The 25624-nt window shown below is 30.5% G+C and overlaps 1 protein-coding gene across 1 annotated transcript in view; it reads left to right on the top strand.

Annotated features, from left to right (window-relative positions):
- ARMH3 (Armadillo-like helical domain-containing protein 3) overlaps positions 1 to 25624 on the top strand; it is a 91785-nt gene that overhangs the window by 2166 nt on the left and 63995 nt on the right. The window contains exons 2-7 of the mRNA XM_051216251.1: positions 8284 to 8793; positions 8870 to 9043; positions 14373 to 14575; positions 20051 to 20192; positions 22938 to 23110; positions 24608 to 25264. Of these exons, the coding sequence (XP_051066821.1) occupies positions 8361 to 8793; positions 8870 to 9043; positions 14373 to 14575; positions 20051 to 20192; positions 22938 to 23110; positions 24608 to 24754 (1272 nt within the window). The 5' untranslated portion in view covers positions 8284 to 8360 and the 3' untranslated portion in view covers positions 24755 to 25264. Of the gene's footprint in view, positions 1 to 8283; positions 8794 to 8869; positions 9044 to 14372; positions 14576 to 20050; positions 20193 to 22937; positions 23111 to 24607 lie in introns of the transcript that reaches the window.

A 25624-nucleotide genomic window follows, 5' to 3' on the forward strand; every position in this document is an offset into this window, starting at 1 on the left:
CCTACAAAGATCAAATCTTGTGTGAATAGATCAGCTGATATTAAATCTCTCAGTTACTGTCTGCCAATTACTTTCTACAGAAAACCGGTGATACACCTGAAATAAACAAAATCACAGGATTCCTGTTTCAATCTCTGTATGTAGTCTGCTATTGATTAACAAGTTTTTAGTCGGTTATTATAAAGGTCTTAGTGTATTACTTTTGAGTAGTATCTTCCTTTTATATTACTCAGTGACACTATATATGTTATTAGCGCTGAATGTAAGTTCAAGTTAATTTCTAGAGAGGTTGAGATCTAGTTGTTAGTTCGATCTCGTAAATTATGCATGGTTTTGCATAAAATGGTAGGCGCTTCGTATATTATTTCAGCCTCTATTCGTAATCACGATATACTACCTCAGCTTTTATTCTCCTCTCCATGAGTCTCGACCCATTTGTAGCTGCTAGAGTGCTTATTAGGGAGATACAGAAATTTCTGTATCATATACCGCATTCAAAACCATTGCTTACTTTCTTATTTCAACCTGAATAGGGTAATAAAGTTTTTAATTTTCTTCCAAATAACAGTGTTTTGATAGCTAAATTTGAGAATACTAAAAGTTAAATCGATTGACCCTTGGTTTATCTATTTTGTTATTGTAAAAACTCTATTATAACGAGGTAATTAAATTTGACTAGAAAATGTCATATAAAATAAGGTCATACTCAACATTTTTCGGTGGAACAATGAATAAATCAAAAACATTTAATGATATCAGTATAAATAACGTTTGTCTTTCCGTAAACTATTGTCGCCAAGTGTTGGATTAAACTAAAATTGTTTTGGTATGACCAAATGTCATCATTATAACCGTAAACTTGACTAATAACTCGGCGATTATAAAAATTTTCCAATTTCAGTCATCTTTTTATATATTACTATTTATTTAGTCACTTTAAAAATAGGATTATTAATTTAATTTATTACGATTCTTCAAGAAATCCTTTCTTTTTATCTCTTAAACCAGTGAATGTTCAAACAAAAACTAAAATATCGTTTGCAACAGTTGCTATGTATCATTCATCCTTTTCGAAAAAATGCTTACGGTTGACTGAGCTCTTATGAAATTTTATTTCATTCCTTGATATATCTAATATATAAGTTTTAGAATGATAGGTTCTTATTTCTGTCGAGACCAGCAAAACAGGAGAATTTACTACACTCTATTAATGTTTTGATTTAACTCGGTCGTACGTAGCTTTGAGATATTTTCTAAACATGAATACGTTAGATGGTCTTAAAAAACCAATAATTAATATAATCTAGTGTAAAACAAAAGGTCCTGCAATATTTACGCAACTAAAAATATAAGTAGCCTAAACGTTTGAAAGTTTGAATACACTAATCAAATTTATAATGAATGATTTGCAGCATTATTGAATAAAAGATAGAGCGAATATACCACTCGTCTTCATTGGGCACTTGGTTTAAGCAAGTACATTATAACTCTGACATCTTTAATTATTATTCATAACATTTTGAAAATTAAAGAAAAAAGTAGACCATTTTTTTTGTAGCATTACTTTTTATTGTGTTCCCTTCCATTGGTTTTATTCACATATGGTATTAAAAAAAAGTGGACAAAAGTACAATTCAATATGAATATAACATATAAAAATAACCTTATAATTATAAAATAAATGGTTTTTCTTTATAAAATTTTCCACATCTAAGTTTCTCTTCTAATGAAATGTATGTTCACTATGTTAGTTATCCTAATATCTTTTGAATACTATTGTTATATTTATCTTGAATCATGTGTTAAAGTACAAATAATAATAATAATTATTATTATGCTTTCATGTTCACGGGAATGAGATAATACTCAAGGAGAAAAGAAAGAATGCAGCAAAATTTCTATTCTTTATTTATAAATTTTTTTTGACAAGAAATTTTGAATATACCACAAGATTCTTTAATTTTGCCTCTTTTGTTTTTTTGCTTTCCTCTATATCACTTCTTATTGGTTTATTGAAATAGTTTTATTTATTAAAATTACTTTTAATTAAATAATAATATTGTTTAATGTAAATTGAATAAAAATGATATTAATTACTTATACAGTTAATACTTAGTCAGTATAGATTTTAAAGAACCTTAGTTTCTTTTTATTGAATTCATATCTAATCTGTACGTTTGAAATATGAAAATTCTCATGGTGTATATTAGATTAATACATTATTAGCAAACGATATTGGTTTTCTATTTTAAATCAGAATAAAGCCTGACAATGCTGTTCAATTACAAGTGTTGTTTTAAATTATACACGAGCTATTTAATTAAAAATTGGTTTATACTAACGAGATAAACAGATGTAAACAATAGGTTTCAATGTTCATTGAAGTTCATTCCCGATACCCTCTAGTTGCTTTAATCATTGTGAAATTAATAAAAATAATCTTATCCATGATAAGCATATGTTTCATAGGCAATGTTGAGAGGAGATAGTTAATTAATTAAATTGACTTGATGATAAACGTAGTATTCCTTGATACTATTCTACATATTCATCCGAATAATGTAAAACTAATGTTCTCCACACGACCAATAATCACTTCGAGGTTGAAAGATAAATTACCTAGACTAGCCACCTCCTTGTGTATCTATCAATTCAACTGCTTCTGTGGAGCAAGTTATATTAGCAGGTGTTTTAGGAATCTATACATTCGAGCTCGTGAGTACCTCCCCGTGTGGTTAAGCAAAGGTGTAGTCAAAACTGTTAACAGCTCCATCTTAGATCATCTAGTTCAAACAGGACATACAGATAACATGGAGCAATCTTTTGCAATAATCTATTGTGTTAACAGCAGTCTACCTAGTTCCGTCAGACTGCTAATCCTACAGACGGCTGAAGCAATTGCTATTTGGATCAAAAAGCCAGAGCTTTGCATCCAAAAGAAGTATTTTCAGCCACTCCTTTTACCCTGGCCAACTTTGGGGCCAACTATTTAATAATTAATTTTATAACATGGTGACGTAATCTGATTAATGTTCATTTTATGGCCCAAACTTATTATTATTGTTATTATTACTATTATTATTATTATTATTATTACTATTATTATTATTATTATCATTATTATTATTATCTTCACCATTATTATCTTTATCATTTTTACTATTACACTTGATAACCGTTTTGAGAAATTTATTCAGCATCCACCTCTATCTACTATGTCTGACCTAATTCATATTATTCTACGTATTACGTAATTTCTGATTTTAATTCCATTATTTTCTCTCTCACCCCATGGTGACCATATTTATTCTGATCATTATTTATCTCACAATTTCATTTCACTTATAAACTGATTCCAGTCAACAACTTCATATTAGTCAGCCCCAACATTAAGGGTTTGATTTGATTTGATATGACAAACAACAATTCTTGATTCACCTATTACAATTTTAAATGATGTGCTCTGCCTTAAATCTGGCTAATTTTATGGATTATTAATTTAGATTTATAATTGTAGAACCTGATGAGAAATTATTGAAAAGAATATTCTTCGTTCATACAAATGTGTTTTAAAAGAAAATACAATTGGTGAGAACTGTAGTTCGTATGCATTGAAAGCTACCTAACCAGATAATTGGATTTTAGGCCTATTTCATAATTAAATGAAAGAACGAGATTAAAGATAAGTATAGGAACAATTGAGGAAAAAAGTGAATCGTAACATGCGTATGTGCTTTATGGCTGAAATGTATAATTCATGTTAATTCTCACTTGACCTAGAACTAATTCAGTAGGTAAAGCATGAGACAGGTTGAGACTTCAGAACCCAACAAATAACAACATCAGATTATTCTATCATTAAATAATTAAGGAAAAGTTATATATACCTTGAAATAATCATAGTCTTCTTTATCACTAATCAAATGTCATCGCACACATGACTTAAGTCTTTACATTATTTGGTTAGCAAATAGACAAGCGTTAAGTGACATATATTTTAGTAATGCTCACAAAAATTATTGGCTAATTAAAAGAAATACAAAATGCTCATGAGGATTATCATTATTCAAATTTAGAGCCGCTTTCTCTATTAAAAAATAACAGGTTTGCCTTTGAAATGAGCTTTTCTTTTGAGTTTATAAAAAATACTTTCCTAATGATTTCCAATGTTTTCACGAACATTTTAAATAAGCAATAGATTTAGGTAAGTATTTAGAATTTCTCAGTTCTTCATCGGTTATGAAAGAAGTGATTAAGGAAGGTGTTGCTTTGTGAAAGACTCTTCAACAGTGAGTATACAGACGTTATCGTGTTACTGTGAGAAGACTTATAAATTACTCGAATCGTGCTTCATAATATGATAACAAGTGCTTGTGAACATTGCATTTGCTTTGATTATACTCTTAATATATTAATCTGAGCCAACGTTCCTCTCATATGGTGAACAGTTATCAGAAGTTAAAACGTTTGCGTATCTTAGTAGTTTCTTGCATATTAGTGAATGCAAAATTTTCTTTCTTCTATGTGACTGAAACCAAAGCGATACACAAAAATTTATAGCATCTCCATTGTCATTGCCTTACAGGCTAACAGTAAAATGCGAAATATCCGACATTTCACTGTTTTCATTTCCATACCGAAAGAACTTCAGCTCTCCTAGCTATGGCTGTTAGATGACTCTGTTTGCGTGTGTTCGTTCCTCATTGTATCTCCATGTTCTCTGACATTTAGTAACAACAATGTATAAGTGATTCTGAGATCAAGTGGAGTGTGTATGCTTATTGGAGATAACTCTTTATATATATGGCCACTTGAATCAAGAGCTTTTCTATTTGCACACATTCTAGACATTCCATTTCAACAGCTAACATAAGGATACTTTTCAATGTTTTAAAGGTCAGTTGGAGAGAAGTGTGAGGTAATTTCTTTTAGAGTTTGCATTTTAAAGTTAAAATCAGCTTTGTCGTCAATATTATTATATTTATTTCAGCTATTTCAATATGATTTTAAGAATTATGTACATAAATGGCTTAAAATATGTTCGGTTATAGCTAAAGATCAAAACCAGTTAAAATTATGATTTAGTTTACCAATGATTTATACGTAAATAATTGTGGAAACAAAAAGTTGTTAGTTAATGTTATAATGTATTTAACATGACTATATTTTCGTTTCTGATCAGTCAATAATTCTTGGTTTCTGTGTTTCTAAATGTCTGCTACTCCATGTAATAATGGAAACTGATTCTGCGTTTTGATAAATAAATATGTTATATGACAGGATATGATGATAACTCAGGTCAATTCAATATGAACTTCCTTTAATATGACATGTATGAAACTTTGTTCAGTAGCAATTATATTCCCTTTTGATTTAGTATAATGACTGCTCAGGGTGATTATCATTTAAGTTTCAGTGTAAGAACTTGACCAACATAAGACTGATTACAGTTTCAGTGTGATTCTTATCAATTATGATATTCCTTGTATTGAATTTACATGAGTTATATTTAGCATTACATCCAGTGTGAGATGTTTTTTGTAACTCAGCGACCGTATATTCACTTGTACTAATCTTTTAGGAACTTACTTCAACTCATTGGAATTGTAGTGGTTCCACTTTTTAAGGCATAAGTAATGAAGCGACGCGGATATAACAATGGGATTAAGGTGTTATTATTACCAATAACCACAGTTCAATATCAGATATAAAGTCTGACCATTGAATTTAATATTTAACGAAACTCGATAGATGGAGAATGAAAAAGGAAATACAAATAGGTCACTGTATATATTAGTACTGCAGCTGAGAGTTAATAATCACTGAGTTAGAAGACAAAACTTGAATATTTCTATTAAAATTTCCACAAACACCTAGTCAATAGGTATACTATTGGTTGGCATTTTTTCACATTTTTTGGTTCTTTTAATATATTTGTATTGAGTGACATTTGGTTTATGCTTCTTAAATAATGACGGACAAAGATAATCGCTCTCATATTATTTACAGTAAATGTTCACATTCATAGCACATCATGAAAAAGAGGAATAAATAATAACTCATAACTACACAGAAATCCCCATGATGTTACTTAGTAAATATGACATATAAGCATTTAATTAATCTACATTAGGATTCTTTTTATCTGATAGCTTTTTCTTGTGGGAAGTCGATATGCTTTAACTGAATTTAAAACTTGTAATTGAATTTCATTTTAGTCATATTTAATGAATTAATTACTCAGCTCTCAAATACTAGAACTAAACTGACTGATCTTTGATTAGTCTAGACAGAATAATAAATGTTAGCAAACTTCGTAGAATATGTCATTAAACTGTATTACCAGTTAACCTTTAAAGCTCAGATGATAAAACGGCAAACCAGTGTTGCGTAAGTTAACAGGTGATAGTGAATATAATTAAAGGTTTATGTTGATCTGTTGTTATAGATAGGCAAAATACGTGATATTAGTTTGATTTTGTAGTAAATATTAAACAATTTTTTAAGGTGAATGAATAGTACATATTTGTGTAGACATTTAAAAGATTTTTACAAAGTACTATGATGTATAACTGAGTAGTGAGTACTTGAGATTGAATTAATAACTTGAAAAGCACTTCAATGAAATGTATAGCAAAAGAAATACTATCACCTTACAAGGTCACTATCCCTGTTTTAATGTTATGTTCAATGGGAAAATAAATATTAGTAAATGTTGTTTAAAATGTCACCAGGTTTAAAATATAAATTTAGTTAATCATTCATAAGATAATGAAATAAATATCTTCTACGTGAGTATAAGTAAGAATGCTTATGATTAGACGATAATCTAAACAATTTCTTTCGAAGTCAAATATTTTTAATTTATTTCACAAAAACAAATTGTCTGAAAAAAAAATCAGATTTGGGATATAATTGTGAATAAACTCTGTGATCACAAGAAATAAATATTCATCGAAATGTCATTTTAATTTAAATTTCCAAAATGCTCAGTCCCAACCAGAAGAGGTCACTAGTAACCTCTGTGATTGTGAAAGTGAGTGACTGAGGTTTGAATTTCAGAGGAAGCATCAGTCATCTTAGTATTAAGGATGCGTCTTACTGATAAGTATCAGCTTGCAAGGCTCTCCCCGGTTTGAGGATTTTTGTTGACTACTTCAACGGCCTAACAGTATGTACCAATTTGATTAATTCTCAATATTTCAAGGTTTAACAATAGTTCATACGTCCATTCTCTAAACCTGTCTGATTATCAAAATAATTTGTGTGATTTTTTGTTGTTGAAGACTGGTAGTTTTACTTAAGACTAATTTACAATGGCTACTAGAACTCGTATAGTTTTAGTTCAAAGCTATACGGAAATGTTTAGTTACTCTTTGTTGGTGAATTACAAGATAGTGTTATTGTAAGTTGCCTTTTGGTTTGATAACGTAATATATTTAAGTAAGACAATATTAATAATGTGAAAATATCACATTTATTTCTGATTTTGCTCGGTTTCGTTTCAAAGTGAATTGATGGCCGATAAAGAAGTAGGTTGAAAAAAGTTACCGTTTATCAGATCAAGACATATTATGTTGGCAAGTCTAATCCTTTTGGTTCAGGCAAGAACAGAGCTCGTAATAAGAGATATAAAGACGTTGAGGCAAATCTGCCTTATTTACATCGTCATATATATATATATATATATATATATATATATATATATATATATATATATATATATATTCTATATCGTTTGATCCTTTTGAACTGTACTTGTCATGTTTAGATTTATATTGAACCTGAAATTAATCATATATATATATATATATATATATATATATATATATATATATATATATATATATACTACTTTTATATCTTTACTTGCAGCCCTTTAATTTTAAATTTGGTTATACCTCATAAGTATGCCAGTTACCATCAGATTGGAACTAGTGTTTTCTGTTAGTTTTAGGTATAATTTAGCACCACAGTTTACTAATCAAATTTTCAATTCACTATTTGACCAATTATTGGTCACTGGCTACCATGGGACTGCATCTCCTGACGTTATTCCAGTGCCTTGTGGATCAGACCTTTAGGTCGAAGGCTCAAGGTGTGGCCTCCTAAGAAAACCACCTGCTTCAGTCTGGGCACCCGGGCAGTACCACAGCCCACACACAAATCAAGTGATCTATGTGGTGCATTTGTATTCGGTGCCTCTTTGTACCAATATTTATGTGCTTAAGTAAATATAATAAATTAAAAAATATATTTTCTGCTTTATTTCAATTTTTTCAGTTACAATATGATTGGATGAAACGATTAAACAAACGTTAGAAATACAAACATATACACATTTTAACTTGTCTAATTCTATGAAGAGATCATACTGTCGAAATTCCCGTCAGGCATATTCTAAATGTCGAGGAGTATGCTGTCTGATACTAGGCATTGTAACTGGTTTGTTATTACTGTTAAATTTTAAAGTATTCTTTGGAAATACGTTCAATTATCAAGAGTACTATAAATATTATAAGAATAAAAAAAATTATTTATCCGATAAATTAAGCGAGTTTATTGTTAAAAATATTGTGGATGGTAGTAGTAGTATTAGTCGTAGTACCGCTACTACAAATTATGATTATGATAATAATAAAAAATATCTAATCATTAATGCACAAACTACATATAACCATTTAGACAACAAAAATACACAGAGTAAACAAAAGAACAGAGAGCATACAATAACTATTACTAACCCACCTTATTTCAATACAACTGCTATTAATTCAAAGCCAAGTATTCACAGTAAGTCTAGTTTTACAGGATTGTAAATAAACTCTGATATTAATATTATAATAATCTTATCTCTTTTCATTAATAGTAGATACAGACTATTCTACAAAACTGTATAATAAAATAAGAATATTGTGTTATATTAATACACATCCAGAAAATTATTATAAGAAAGCCATACATGTACATAAGACATGGGCTAGAAGATGTACAAAGCATATATTTATGAGTACAAAATTCGATCCAATCCTACCGGTTGCTGGTAAGTTGCAGTATTACAAGCAGAATACTTACCATATAATTCTTTATATATATATACATAATTTCTTCAACATTATAAATTACTTGCTAATTAGTAATGAGCTGTTATGACGATTTCTCATGATTATTAGTCAATTAGTTTTGTGACCTTGACGTTTTGCATTTCTTCTTCATATCGTCATCTGGGCAATTTCTCTTCAATTTCTAATCCATAAGTGTTTTTCATTTCCCTATCCTTCATTAAATTCTACACCAATATGCAATCGTGTTTTGAAAGTTGAAATCTCAGTGCGAAGATTTGAGCTGAATAACGTGATTCTATTATATGATTTAATTTTTGTCTGTAATTTGATAAACTCACCAATTTATTAAATCACTGTGAATATGACTGCACAACTTTAATAGTTGAAATAGTAGAAAAGAAATTTTTCTTCGTTGAATACTCTCTATTCATACTCAATGATAAATTGAATTGCTTTCATTATATAACATAACTTATCCTTTTTAATGTTAAAGAGAGCAAGGACGAAGATTGGCGAATAACAGTATGAATTCATTTTATTTCGTTGGATTCTCATCAGCTGCTTCCAACCTGTAACATTTAAAAATCAAAGTTATTACAGATATTGACATATTTATAAATGCGACAGTGATTAGTGATGAATATGTGTGTATCACGATGTAACTAAGATTTCAATAGAGTAAATAAGACCATAAAAAATTTGTTATCGATAAATAAATAAAGTTTGGAAGGGAGAGTTCCAGAACATTGAAATAGTGATTAGAACTCGTAGAGTTAACAAACATTAGATGATTGTGTAATGAAGTAACCGAAAACAGATTAATGGTAATAAAGAAAGATATAAGTTGAAATCAGTGAATTATGGATTGACAAAAAATGACAATGATATAATCAAAAGATGGAAAAGAGTTTAAATAATAAGTGACGCAATAAAAATGATGTAATGTTATCAGGGCAAATGGGTATTTATGAGTGGTTCTTTTTGAACTCATAGATCTGGTTTTAGACGTTTGATCGCTATCGCTTTGGCAAATTGTGGAAGATTGGAGTTTGATTGTTTATTAATCATTTTAAAAGACCTCAATGTGTCGACTTGATGTCCAGTATCAAGGAGATGTCTCGAGATGGCACTGCTGGATGCTTTTAATCGACTTGACCTTTCGACTTTTGGAATATGTTTTTTGAATCGGATGTAGGCTCTCCTTTCCGTTATATCCATGTATCTGCTTTGGCAAACAAATGTTAATTTGTATACATAGTTGGTGGTAAAATGAAAGGGATACCTATCGATGTTTGATTGTGTTAAAGAAAATGCTGTTTTGGACAAGACGATCAGTTTAGCTGTAGGATAAGTCCTTGTCAATGCAGTTTTTAGTCTCATAATGATTGACCCTGTGACATAATCACCTCTGAATTAAGGTTGAATAAAAATTGGTTTTTATTTTCTGTATTTCCTTTGAGTTTTTCATCTTCACATTTCGCTTATTTCTCAGTAACTTTTAGTGGGTATTCGTTGCCCTTTAAGCACTTTTTCACATTGATTAGTCTCTCTTAGGGTGTATCGGCAGTACATGTTCTTTCTGTTGAAATTTAGAAGAAATAAAGACAATTTAGAAAAGAATATTTCCCTTCCGATTATGTTATTTATTAAAGCTCTACAAATGTGATAATAGTTTTTGAGAATACATCAGACTTGAATAAAATAAAAAAAATATAGCATCCTATAAAAAGTGATCGAAAATGTCATCAAGTATACGAAGAAATTACATAGTAGGTAACAAAGATAATTGTTAACTTGATTAACAGAAAGAAACTTTCGATAAATTTTTTGTAAGTATCAGAAATAGAAAGGAAGTTATGTAATAATGTAATGGTGAATAAAAGTTCGCTAAGATATTTTGTAAAGGAGACAATTATTCATGATGAACAGAATAATATAATGTAATAATAGCCAATTAATAATTATAAAGAACAAATGGGAGTTAAAACGATAGTACAACGAAAGACTTGACATAGGGCTTTTGTATGCATAGATTGGAGTGGAATCGGTGAACTGTTGATGTCTCTGGTCTACATAAATTCCTGCTTTGTAATTGTTTATAAATCGCTTCACTTGAGTTTATGGACAACTTTTAAGGAGGATTCAGATGGCATGACATTACCAGTGTGTATAGTGTTAAAAAATCGTGATCCTTTTGATAACCAATAATTTTTATATGTTTTACATGATGCTGGTACAATATATTCTGAAAGACTGTTGATGTGTGAATTATCCAGAATATTTCTGTATGTATGCGTTCTCATTTTCCTTGACTTGCGACAATGCTTCTCGATTTACCTAGTACGATCTTACTGTCAAAAATAATTCATTTTCATAAAAACCATCTATAATTAACACATACTATGTTTTCATTAAACTAAAAGAATTGTTTGTCCCTATACTTTATATGAAATAACAACTAACATTATCATTATTAAATATCATCCTAAAAAACACTAAGTCTGTTTTCATACATTATGAAGCTACTCACTTCATAAAATACAATTAACGGTTTCGTGTTTGTAGAATAAATTTATTATGTATATGTACCTATAATTATATTATTTATGTGTCGGCAATAAATATGTAATATTCAAAGTGTTTCATTTATTGTGGGTCATTAGTGAAGGATCCGTTCGATTACTGACTGACTTTAATCATTTTACAGCCAAAATATATCACCAATAGGGGTTTGTGGAGATTGTTTAATTTCGGTGAAGTTGCGAACTGACCTAAGTTAAACAGCCAGTGAATATATATGAGCACTAGAAAGCCATTTTGTTTTATTACGGCCCCCTAGGAGTCCTCATCCATGACCCCACTACCGGGAATTGAACCCAGAATCATCGAGCTGACAACACAAACCCTTAACTTCTAGATCACTTAGCTGGGATCCAATGGAGTGCAAGTCTAATTTCTATCAATCCATGATGCTGCTATGCCATCGTTTACTACATATATTATCTAGACTTTTTATATGAAATTGGGCACTATTCGAATCGAACAACGCTTGACGAATATACACTAATTTATGACAGTTTGAGTCAACCAAAAATGTTTACATTTTCCCTTTTCCCTCCCTCTGTTTACAACAGTTTAATTTGTTACGATATAACAATGATGGTTTTCACTTTTAGCTGGTTGTCGAATTAATGAAATACTCCAAATTTCGTCTTGGATAAATTGAACTAACAATAGAAACCATATAACGATGTAATGTTTATATACATTGATGATGGACCACTGAAATATTTTAGTTTTTACTATCAAAATCCATAAAATCATAGATGCGGATAAAAAGATTGATTGTGACAAAATTTCACATGATTCTGGGAATAGTTTCTTGTTTTAGCAAGACTTAAAATAATTATAAGCAAAGATGGATAGTGGCTAGCAGTGGAATCCAGGATGCAGATTTCTTCCTATACAGTATGCATATATGCCAATAAGAGACTGACCGACTGCAGTGCTAAACATCAATGATAAGATTCAAGTAAACAATACCAAGTGAATTTAATACTTAGATTCTTCCAAACTTTAGTATAACTGAATGAGTATGTTTTGTTAGTCAGTCGTTACGAGGCCTAAAGAGTTTTTTATGCTTTCAATTGACTTTACGAGCAATGAAATATCAAATACAAGTTACGTCTATAAAATTTAATTTTGTTCAAGAGTACTACTGATTATTATAAAATTACAATCGTAATAAAATGTATATTGGTACGCGACTAAAATTCTATTATTATTATTATTATTATTATTATTATTATTATTATTATTATTATTATTATTATTATTATTATTATCAAATGGATGTAGTGTGAAAATTTTACTGGGGACTTGATACAATGTTTAATTATGCCAATGTTCACAACCGTATTCAGCATGTGAAAATAACCCACATTTGAATCGGAGAGTATTATTCCTTGCTTTTTTTTCTTAAAAACACTTACTGAATAGTTTGATTCATCTGAAAACTGCTTTTTTACTTAATGTGTAATCTCCCTAAATACTTTATGAGCTACCTGGAGGTTTTCTCAAATTTTACCAATGACATAAGTAGTTCAATCTGGATGTTTGTTGAACAGACAACGCATCGTTATTTTATAGTTAAACGATATCAGTCGTTAAATTCCAAAGAATGATAGACAACTCTGCAATATATCCCACTTATTTATCCTAGAAGATAATTTAAGATTTTATTACTTAAGGGAGAGTTAAATAGCGGCTAGCAGTGGAATCCACGATGCGTATTTTATTATATTTAGGAATTGTCAGCTGGAAATATTTGGACCTCACTACTAATGTTCACATAGGAACTCGGACCCTGAATTTTTCATACCCAGTGTCAATGTGCTTTTCATTGAGGTTTTAAATTCAGATAGCCACTGACTTTGTAGTGTTAGTTGCTATGTCAAGCCCACATAGTTTATTATAGCTTCCGGATAGGCCAATTTATTCATTTTTCTTGAGTCACATTTTGACCTTGTTAATTATTCACTTGTCAACCTTGATTGTTTTTACGTGGGCCTATGTGTGTGCACTTCTTATCCTATTCATCACATGTCTGTAACTAATTTTTCTGACTATAAATATCAATTAACGCTGGAATAAATCTAGTTGGCTCACTCAACTTCTCCACTGCGCGTCATTTCGTTTTGCATCAATTTCTGATCAACGATTGTACGAAATATACGTATTCGAAAATCTATTCCAGTATTTAACTTATTTAATTCGATTATTCACTAATGCAATTTAACTCGATAATAATACACGAGGGTAAACAGGATGTATATTCCGATAACTCCATAACAATCAGAAACGGTGTAACCGGATTCAGATACTGTGCCACTAAAACTAATGTAAAAGCCTCTAGAAATGACTTTATCACTATGATTGATTACATGAGATAAAAACCATTTTTAGTGGTCTGTTTTCAGTCGATCTCATCTTTGATACAATGATTCATGAGATAGTTATTTAAATGAAATCAACTTTTTATACACGACTAGAGAACAACTCGTAGACGATTAGTAACCAAACCATGACGAAAGAAATTGTTACTAAACAGTTACGGTCTTAAATCTGAAAATTCTTTCTAAATAAATGAAATCCTTGAAAACAAAAACCTAATCTTGATTAAACTGGAAATTATTTTGATCCATTTTATGTCAGGGAAAGTAAATGATTAAATTTATTATCTTTCACCTGTGTTAATTTCCCGAAAAGAATTATAACTGAATTTCCTTTTTTTTATTACATTTATAGTTTTAAAATTACCGTATCCAGAAGTGAGAATGCATTTATGGAGTAAATTTCGCATCATACTTCGTTACATTTACCAATTTCGTAATGATTATGATTATTTTTTAAAGACCGATGATGATTCCTACGTAATTATGGAAAATTTATTGAATGTTTTACAGAATTACTCACCAGATATGCCTTTTATGCTTGGGCATAGATTTCCGGTAAATAATGTGTATCTTCACTTATTATTTATTGTTTCCTGTGGTATTATAGTTGAATGTAAGTTTTTGCAAGGAAGCCTAGGTGGTTAATCAATCGGGGACAGTCAATACAGGTTTGAGAATAAATGTTTCGATATATATTGCCACATAATGTCAGCACAGGGACAACGGTCGAATTAATCATAATAAAAACAACTAAATATAGAGTAAAACTTAAAATTCGAATAAATCAGATAACAAAAAAGAATTAACATACTTATCATTGCAACTAGTTTTGAACCATGTTACCTAAGATCTCCAACCACTGATCCAGATTATCGCACGGTTTCCAACCATATAGTCTTCAGCTACCAACACAAATCAAGTCAAGAGCTGGTGATTAGAGTTATGAATTGGTTTAACTGCCCAAACTTCCTTCCAACCTAGTTCTACGCCACTTAGTATAGATAATTGTAGTTAACGGTGGTTGAGGTCACATAGCACATATAATCAACGACTTTTATCGATGAAAGTTTACAGTCTAATCAATAAATCTTCGTCCAGTACATTAAATCTAACATCAGCATTGATCATTCAGTTGTTTCACTACTAACAAACAGTACTCTAAAGACATCTACAGTCAAATACCAGCAATTAGGGTATATCCCTTAATTCCAAAATCTACGCTACAGAACAAAAAGCAAAATTTACTTCTAATTAGTATAATTTTCTTTTGATTGGTAGACAAAGAACTCCCCTACATTAGAGGTGGTGGAATTTCGAGAAAATCGAACGAGCTTAGACAGATGACTCATATATTATCGTATATGCTACCAGTAGGTTGATGTTTGCGATTGTGTTACTTATATATCATGTGAACAGTAGTTTTAGTTCAAAATGTATCATTTTCCAAATCACAAATATTTGTATCATGAAAATAGGATCAATCGAAGTATGATCTAAAACGAATTATTTAAGAAATTATGTCACATAATTTTTATGAGTCTGTTTCCACTAAAAATTCAAGATATATGGAGGGACGGTTTATCTTCCTAGAGTTGAGATAAAAGGTTTTAATTGTTATGCAAAAGAGTTAAAAATCTCATTTATGATAAACACTTTGTTTTATTCAAAGTCTAGATGTCAATAATGAAACCGAAAACAATACTAATCAATATTTCATGATTTTTACATGTTCACAACCAAGTATGACGCGTAACCTTCTTTCATTCAAAGACAATTTATCATCAATAATATATACCGTATTCTCTGAAAACTTGGGTCATTTTTACTTTATTCATTAGACTACCATGTTTATAAGGCATGGAATTTGTTTATGGATTTAATGTGGCATCAACTGTAAAACAGTTATTTAAAGCACTGAATTTCGTTGGTGCAAAAATGTCTTATCACTATCAATTAATTGGCTAAAACTTTAACTTCAAAGATAATTATTGAAGATGCTAAATATTCAAGTTTTATATTAAGAAAAGAATCAATTTGAAAATCCCTATACTCATTTACAGCAAATTTTATTCATTGACTTTTGATCTATTTAAGAGTTTATTTTCCAATGAGAAATACGTTTACCTTCCAGATATCAAATGGCACAGTGATTCGTAATACGGGAAATACTCCTGTAATAAAAAATAAAATTTACTTTTCGACAATTTCATTTACTTAAGCTGTACAGTTGTATATATAGTTAATTTTATTTGCTAAAATAGTGTTCTACAATAAAATAGAAGTGTACTAATTATTTAAAATAACTTGAGGTGGTATATTGTCAAGATTTGAAAATAGGATACTGACAAGAAGTTATGTGATAATTGGCTAGTGAAAAGTAGTAAAGTGAAAATAATTGTCCATTTGACACATATTAAGAACAAAAAGATTAAAAATTGCAATAATTGCTAATTAATAGTTGTGAAAATAACTGGAAAGGAGTAGAAATAACAAAATAAATAAAAACAATAGACTATGGAAGATAGAAAGGGAGGTTAGGGACATGGAAGAATGAGGGACTGAACATACTGTTTTGTACGCAAAAGTGAGTCTTAAACTGGTGGGTAACAATAGCTTCGGCTGTACATAAGTTTTTTCATTCACATTCCTATTGGGCTAACCATTCTGATTGTTTGCATGATTTTGAAGGGGGCTTCGGGTGAAGCGAAGTGATCGAAGATGACTAAATACTCGAAGATTGTTATCCTGAGTAACTTCTTTAATTCCTTGGAGAGTTAGGCAGGGTAATTTTCGGAGATGCGTTCCAAAATAGCTCGTTTTGCACGGTCAATATAACCTGCTCCACACGAGCAAGTAAACTAATTTGACCCAAAGCGGAAGCTTATCCTTCACACAACTTCGAAGCATAGGCTGTTTTTCAGGATTTCTGATGCAGTGTCTCCTTTAAAACGAATGTTCATGAAGCGAGTCTTCTTTCATGCTACGGAAACTCACGTTGTTGCCTTAGCTTAGAATTTTCTCAGTGGATCTAGATGGATATCCATTGTTGATCTCTATCTGCCGTAGTTTAGTAATTTCGGTATCGACTGTATCTTTATTACAGATACGTCTAACCCCCCAACATGGAGAATGTGTTAGGTTTCTCCTTTGCTGCAGTTAAAACCAACTTTGAAAATTCGTGTACTGATTATTTCATGTTGACTTTCAATATACCGATGTTTGTAGGGAACCGTCAGGTCTCTTTTTTACCTAAACATCTAAGATGTGGAGTTCGGAATGCGACCGGATTCTACTGTGAACCTGATTGATTGATAACAGTCGTTGAACGCGTTTAGGATGTTGTTGACTTTGATATTTTTGTCACAAATTGTAAATGTGTCGTCAAAGTATCTCCTGTATAGATAAAGGCTGACAAATATTGGTCTAAGTATAGTGTCTTTGAGATTAGCAATAAAAGTCACCTAAAAGTGGGCCGACTAGTGACTCCATCGCTACGTCGTCAGTTTATCTATACACTTATTTATGCCTAAAACCCCTCGTGAAGGAGCATAGGCTGCCCAGTTTGTCTATAGAAATCATTGTTAAATTTAAAATGGACGTTAAGAGTGTGTCGAAGAATTAGCTCCTTCAAAAAATATGTTGGAAAATGGACATCGAGTTCGTTATATTAATATATAATTACAGTTAGCAGATTGTTTCCGTTAAAGGTATATTTGTAAAAAGAAAGAAAGCATCTAGTGAGGTCATTTTCTTTCCGGTTACGTTGACGCAATATTGAATCGACAAAGTCAAAGGAATCAGCAGTGGTGTATCTATTGAGTTGATTTTTGACTGATCGTAGAATTTCAGCTAGCCATTTGGCGATGGCATGATATTGAGAGTTATTCATGTCTAATATAGGACGTAGAGGAATATCCTTTTTATATTCTTTAGGTAGGCCATATATTCGCGGGATAATAATTTGATGAAGCTATCGAATTACAGACAAAAATTAAATCATAAGATGGATTCATTTTATTCTGCTCAAATCTCCGGTCTTTGTTTTATTCAATATGACTTAGTGATCTGAGATTTTAAGTATCAAAACACGATTACATATTGGTCTAGAATTTAATGAAGAGTAGGGAGATGAAAAAGACCTACGGATCAAAAATTGCCCACTTGACGGATATGAAGAAGAAATGCAAAACGTCAAGGATATATTACTAAAGAAGGAAATTCTACTTATTAAAATCTCAACTTAAAATAAATCAAACGTTTCGCTCGTTAGTTTGTATTCTTGTGCTAAATTACATTTGTTTATTTATTATCATTTTTATGCATGCTATAACACGCTCGATTAGCATCTACCACATAACCCAACATCATCATCAACCATAGCCATCCGGAGGTGATGAAATTATTTTCTCACACCAAATCTACATACACACATATATATCTGTCATCTAACTACATTTTCTCACTTTTTCACTCGAAATGACTCCTACTCACTACAAAAAATCCCGATCTCATCACTTTTAACATGACTGAATGAATTGTTTGGTGTACAAGTAACCTGTGTATCATGTTGTAGTGAACAGAACACGGGTGGGAACAATCGAGTGCATTTGACACAAAATTACAGGACCTGCAAATAAAATCTAACAATCAAATAGTAAATACGTAATGTGCAAAATGTCCATCGATTGTCTCATAATGACTCAGGCTTCATTGTTCTTGCATTTTCATACAAATTGCATCATGTTTCCATTCTTTACTGTTCGATCCTCTTGTCTCTCAGCTGCCTGACCTATTCACGACTAACATCATATACTACTTATGTCAATATAAGTAGCACATACCATAATATATTTATATTCAAGAATTTTGATGATTGATTAAATTCCTTTAAAAAAGGTTGAACCAGACTGTCGACTGAAAAGTTGTATTTACATTCAATCACTAAGATTTTGACAAATATAATTTTATTTTTAATAACAATTGAATTCTGATTATGAAAAATTGTAAGGCGGTAACAGTAGCTGTTTACTAATCTAAGAAGTAAACTATAACAGTAAGAAAATAAAAACAAAACATATCGAAATTGGTGTGAAGGTTAAGGTAGAATGATAAAATGAACATGTTACTTTTGTACTCAGAGTTGTTTGACTGCCAACGCTTTAGCAGTGCACAAGTTTTTGATACAACCACCATTTAATCCCACTCTTTTGACTGTTTAGATTATTTTGATAGACGATTCCCGTGTAACTACATTATGAATCATCTGAATTTTCTTAATTCTTTACTATTGAAACAGTGGGTTAATTTAATTCTCTAAACATCAATTTTAACATAGGTTTTCGAATGACTCGATAGACCGTTCTAGTTCATCTCCATGTAATAGTCTAGAGTCTAGAGAATTTATGCTTTTGGTTAATAACTTACATAAAAACTTCTATAAGCTTACTTTTCTCGCCTTTTCTTAGTTGTGGTTATTTTGATTACCACTATGTCTTTCATTTTACTTAAAGGTATTCTTAAGTATTTCTTTGTTGCTAATTCAGTTATGTAAATGGTCTTTAATGAATAATATGTCTATCAGTTATTCTGTTTAATATTTTTAACTAAATGATATACAACGTTTGTTTATTATCATGTATCTTAACGAAACACATAATAATGTTCTATTAGAAATGAAAATGATCTCTTCATCTATATGGCAACTAAAAATAATTACAGTGAAATTAACTTCACTTGATACATATTATCTGTGTACATTTCTTTGATTACTAGTCTGACTGATTGAATTTCAAAATTTCTCGAGTGAAACGATCATTATTAAATTACAGTGAACATGAAAAACAGATTGACTTCAGAATCGTTTGAAACAAATCAACTTTTGTCTAAAATTTTCATTTTAAAGCATTCACAAACCAAAGCCATAGAAATATGTGGAATTTTCAAACTACAAACAAGTACAGTATATATTCAGATAGAATTATTAAATACAATTTTTTTACTCAATATTTATACCATCTCTTTGGCTTTTAGATTCTTGCTCGAAATGGTTATTTTTCTGGTGGTGCAGGCTACGTTCTATCTAGAGAAGCATTAAAGCGTATAGTTGAACAGTCAATTGACAGACATCATAATTGTCCAGTTTATGATGAAAATATGGAAGATGTAAAAATGAGTAAGTAAAATTATTAATATTCTTCAAAACTTCGCCTACCAGAATCCAGACATATCCGGTATAGCATAACCCTTTCAAATAAACGTGAAAACAGTTCATTAAAGCTTATTTTATAAAATTTAGAATATATCTATGTTAACATGATTTAAAACACTTCCTGTTTTAGTGAATAAACTTTTTCGATCTTTATTTGTTTGAAACATCCTTGAAATTCTTCAGGAGTCTAACTGGATGCTGTGCTCTTAAAAGCTTAATTTGTTACAAATGATAACCTTGTCCTAAATGCTCGATATTTTTAAAGTTTGAATCAACTAAAGAAGTCTATAGTCGTTTATAATCAGCAACCTGATTAGGACAAGTCTCTTATATATCGGAATGATCAAATGAAGTTATTAATATTAATATGTTCATTGAAACGAGAATAAGTCATTCATAAATTTTCATTTTCCTTAGTTTACCTTAAAAGTAACTAACAAACTAACATTGTTAACTTGTTGTGTAGTCCACGTTAATTGTCATTAGAACTCCTAGTTTCTCGTTATTCCTTCATTTTTCACAACTACATGACCGTTTTCTATTCTAAATAATCTTGTTTATTTTGATTGTATGGTAATATAAACTCTTTATCAGTACAGAGTTGTGGAGATTGTTGAACCTTTACTGTCTATTTATTTTAACACATAAACATTAGTACAAGGGAGCTCCAAATACATATACGCCACATAATAACAATGAGGTTGTAAAGAGATAGTGAATGTAAGGTACTTATAATAACAAGAACAACGAACAGAAATTAGTGTATGAGAACGAAATAATAGTAGGAATAATAATAATAATAATATAAACGGTCCAGTTAGCAAACGAGCTTTTATTGAAATTATGTGCTCATGAGTTCACTTGTGACTCGCTTCGAGAGGTGATTCTCGGGGTTCCATAGAGAAGCGTAATCAATGGAGTTAATCCATATTCGGTTTTGAGGCAGTTACCCATCAAAGACATTGAGAGATTGTCGCGCAGTATCGTGGATTGATTATAAACAGAAATTACTGTTAGTGTTAGAAGTGGATGTAAATTCGAAATAAATAAAAGATTCTGGTTATTTATTTCCTAAAACAAATATGCGCTGCATATGAACCCTATATTTGAGGTTGAAATTTATCTTTTTTCATCTATAAATACATACTAAATATTATTAAAGGTTCAAAAAGCCCATCTTTTGATGGAAGTAGATCTATTGAGTTGGGCATCTGTAGCTCAGGTGTATGTTTCTGGTGGTGTTGTGTTACTTAAACTAGATGTTTTTGTTGCAATCTTGGACAAAACTATCAGAGCTTACTTAATGTAAAAGTGAGCTTTATAATTATTTCACAAGTGTTGTATAAGTTTGTTCTGATGGCACTGTTTGTGAGTGATTGTCTTTTTAGGTTTTGTTGTCTTCATTTATTTCTGTATTCATGCTGATTGTCTTTTTCGGTTAAAATTCAACTCTATAATTAAACTATCTCTTCCATATGGGTTGCCACATTGGTTTTATGTTTATGTGCCTCCTCATCTGTTGAAATTCATCTTGATATAGTTATTTTCTAATAGAAAATGTGAAGATAACAAATTTTCTCCTTGCATAACTAATGGGACAAATAATATTTTTCCAGTTGAAATACTTTCAAGATTCATGTAAATAGTGCATACATTTGTTATTACTATTATTTTCTTATTAAAATATTAATAATGAGCCTAATCATTTTAATCATACTGATCGTTTTCGATCATCATAACTATCAATCAAAAGGTTCACCGTACACTGATAGACCACTAATCAGTCATCAATGTCATACTTGTCTACTCCTTAGAACTGATCGAATTCCATTGATTACATTACAATTTGACCACTAATTTTAGTGACCCGACATCATGTGTACCATATTCTTTGGTGAGTTATTGGTTTAACGCAACTATCAAGAAGCCTTGGATCTAGGACTTTCACTAGTTAACACCCATTATCAAACCATATTCAGCTTTGTGGTTAAACCCTATCTTGGTCGATAAGCTCCGATAAACACCATAGAGGAGTCAGTATGAGACCAAATTCTGCTAACTGGTCAGTTAGTTTGTAAACATTACAATCCTACAGATCAATTGTCTTATCACGACTACCTCAACTGCTAACTTCTCTGACTGTGACACGAAGTGGCATCAACACCTATCCACAAAACTCAAGAGGAGTACCAAACAGAGAAAATCTTAGGTCAGGACTTTTTAGTAGTTGCTTCTAACCAACAATCTTCAAGAAAATTTCTATAATATACACGTAAGCTGAGGCTACATGGAATGAAAGACTGTCATATCAAGTCAATACATCTACTTAACAGTAAATTCAATTCGATTAACTTAAAAAATTCGTAAATTAAGTCTAATTTACTCTGCTCAAGGTTAATATAAAAAAACAATGTCCGAAAATAGAAACTAAATAACCCTCTCATATGTTATGTATGAATTTATTTATTTTTCCAATTTGTTGATAAAAGAATATTTTCAGTTCTCTTTTCCTTCATGATATTTATATTTGTAAGCCGATAATTTGACGGACATGCGTAAGCGCACTATAAGGCAAGTGTTCATGAATATAGTGAAAATAATTGATTCTTAAAAACGTGGAAAACATCTTTTATGTTATATCCACATTTGTAACTTGAAGTAAATTGCAGAAATAATTTTTGACTCCTGTACGTTATTCAACTTATATAGGTATATGTGGACAAGCAGTTGGTGTTCGCTTATATGATGTATTTGATATACTTGGTCGTTATCAATTCCGTTGGGATTCGCTTGATATGTCGTTGAATTTTACATCTTTTCGAAGTTTGCACTGGCGTCCTGTGAAATTACAACCGCAAACCTTATATGCAGCACCACATCAAGTAATTTTAGATGTCCGAATAATTTATATTATTACTTTTTTCTTTATATTTCAAATCCAACTGTCGAGTGTTTTTTTTTACCCGCCGAGAAAATGGAAAAGACAAGAGATGGGTAACTAAATAAACATTTCATGGGTTGCAGAATATAATAAGTTTACTTACAATCATGGTTTGTACTAATGTGCACTGATCCGTAGACTAGATTTTACTTGTTTACCGTTCATGTTTCAATAAATATTACGAACTGTATTATTTAGTATAGTAGAAATCGTTCTTTGTTACATTTCGAATATATACAGTTAACACGTAAAACAGTTATATACACTCTAACTTTAAGCATTTACACACATTGTGTGAACTACTCAGTTTTATATGCTACAATTTTAACGATCTTGTAGCCAACCGAAAATCAATTCCCGAAGTTTCAAGAAGAATTGTTGATTAATGGAGCTAAGCTGTGCCGAGTAAGTGACAGTCACCTGTAAGCGATAGAAGATTGTCCTTCTCTAACAAAAACTGACTGAATTAGTAAGTAAGAACCATCGGTTTCTTACTCAGTGGTTTAATTATAGCACGTTTGACTTGTGACCTGAAATCTTTAGGTTAAGGTGTCAGTGGAGACGTGCAAAAGTTCAGGTTTCCGAGTCAAAGCAGGAGAATGGAAAAGGTTAAGAAGTTTCAACAGTCGTCTGTCAGATTGGGAACATTACAATGTACTCAATACACACCGATATGTTAATGTGGCCGTTTAAAAACATACGTTGTTTACATGAACATCAAAAACTGGTCATGGTAGAGGTCAGATGGGTACTTATTCTTTTCAAAGAATATCTATCTCTTCCGAAATTTAAGCTAGGATCCGTTTTGTTAACTTTGAAACGCCTTATCTCGTCAACTATATCGTAACATCTGACATTGAAATTATGAATTCTTCTATTTACTTCAAGATCTAATAATACACTAAAGACGAATGAATTCATTTGGTTCAAACAAATAATGACTTATTGTTCTGATTATTTATGGTACAATGTCTTACTGATTAAATTATTTGACTTGCAATCACTTTATTGTAGATTCGAATCTTTCTTGACATTTATTTTACACTGTATAACTAGATAAAATCAATAGTAGTTTCAAACATTACCGCTCATTCAATTGAGCCTTATTACATCAGTCATTAAATTAATTAATTATTGCCTGGAATAAGTTTAACCATACTAATTCATAAGTAAATATTAAATTATTACATTGATATAAATGTTATGATTTCTATAAAAATGATATCTTGTTTTAATTATGATACCCGAATGTGAAGATAACAACGATAAATCTCTATAGTTAGAAGAACTTTCTATTCAATGATGTACAGTGTTAATTTGCATTACTTTCCTTTACAATTTATTTTTTTTTTAATTTTTCCCCCTTTTTTTTCATCATTTGACAATAATGATAATAATCATGTCATAATCATTCATTTTGGTACCGATAATCATTAAGTCATTACTTAGTGATGTTGGAATCAGTTTTCATTATGTTACACCAGATATGATGTATATGTTAGAATATTTCTTATATCATTTACGTCCAATTGGATTAGTGAATAATTTTGTACAACTACCTAAAGAAATGTGTAATGTAAAATGAAATATTAATCATTTATCTATTCGTATTTCATTTTTGTATGTTGACAATAATTTTTTTCCCGCTTCATTTTTCATAGATCTTTATTTCAATATAATTAGTATATTTAAATAATACAATAATTTCTTTCTATCATGAATTGTTAACAATCAATTGTAATGATGATATTTCATGTTATGGTACGTATAAATTATGTACTTGTCTATTTCTCTATAATCATAGATATTACTTTTGTAGAGATTCTATTCCATTTTGTATTTTCTGTAATGAAAGATCATTGTTCAGAACAAAAAAATGTAATCTGTTGAGTATATTCATTGAATTCATGGTATTTGTTCAAAAAAGGTATCTTGATAGAGTCTTTGTAGTAATGTATACAAAATGTTTATAAAGATAATCATATTTGCTATTTTTCATGCATATATAGACTATGCTGCGTTGTAAAATTTATAAAATTAACGAATAATATATCAGATTTTTGTTAAAAATTTGTTTAAATAAACTAGATTTGACAAAAGGCATTGATTTTAAATGATTAAGCTAAATCACGAAATACTCGTGAACGAATGCTGTAATAAACATTGATAGTTATGATGTGGTGAATAGTCAATTGATTTATTCAAGCTAATAATCAATCTGAGGATAATTGAGATCATGAACCGATCAATGTTTGACAACCATCGGAAACCCGGAAGCATTAGAGGTTAAGCACTCTTGTGCGAGACCGGAGGTCCTGGGTTTGGGTCCCTTGTGTGGGATCGTGGATGAGCACTGTTGAGAAGCCCCCGCTAGAAAAAAACACCGTCCAGCACTTCCAGGTTTTCAGTGGTTGTCTAACATTGATTGGTTCATGACGTCAATCAAAACTCACCA

Source organism: Schistosoma haematobium, chromosome 4 (assembly GCF_000699445.3).
Source record: "Schistosoma haematobium chromosome 4, whole genome shotgun sequence".
Classification (NCBI taxonomy): domain Eukaryota; kingdom Metazoa; phylum Platyhelminthes; class Trematoda; order Strigeidida; family Schistosomatidae; genus Schistosoma; species Schistosoma haematobium.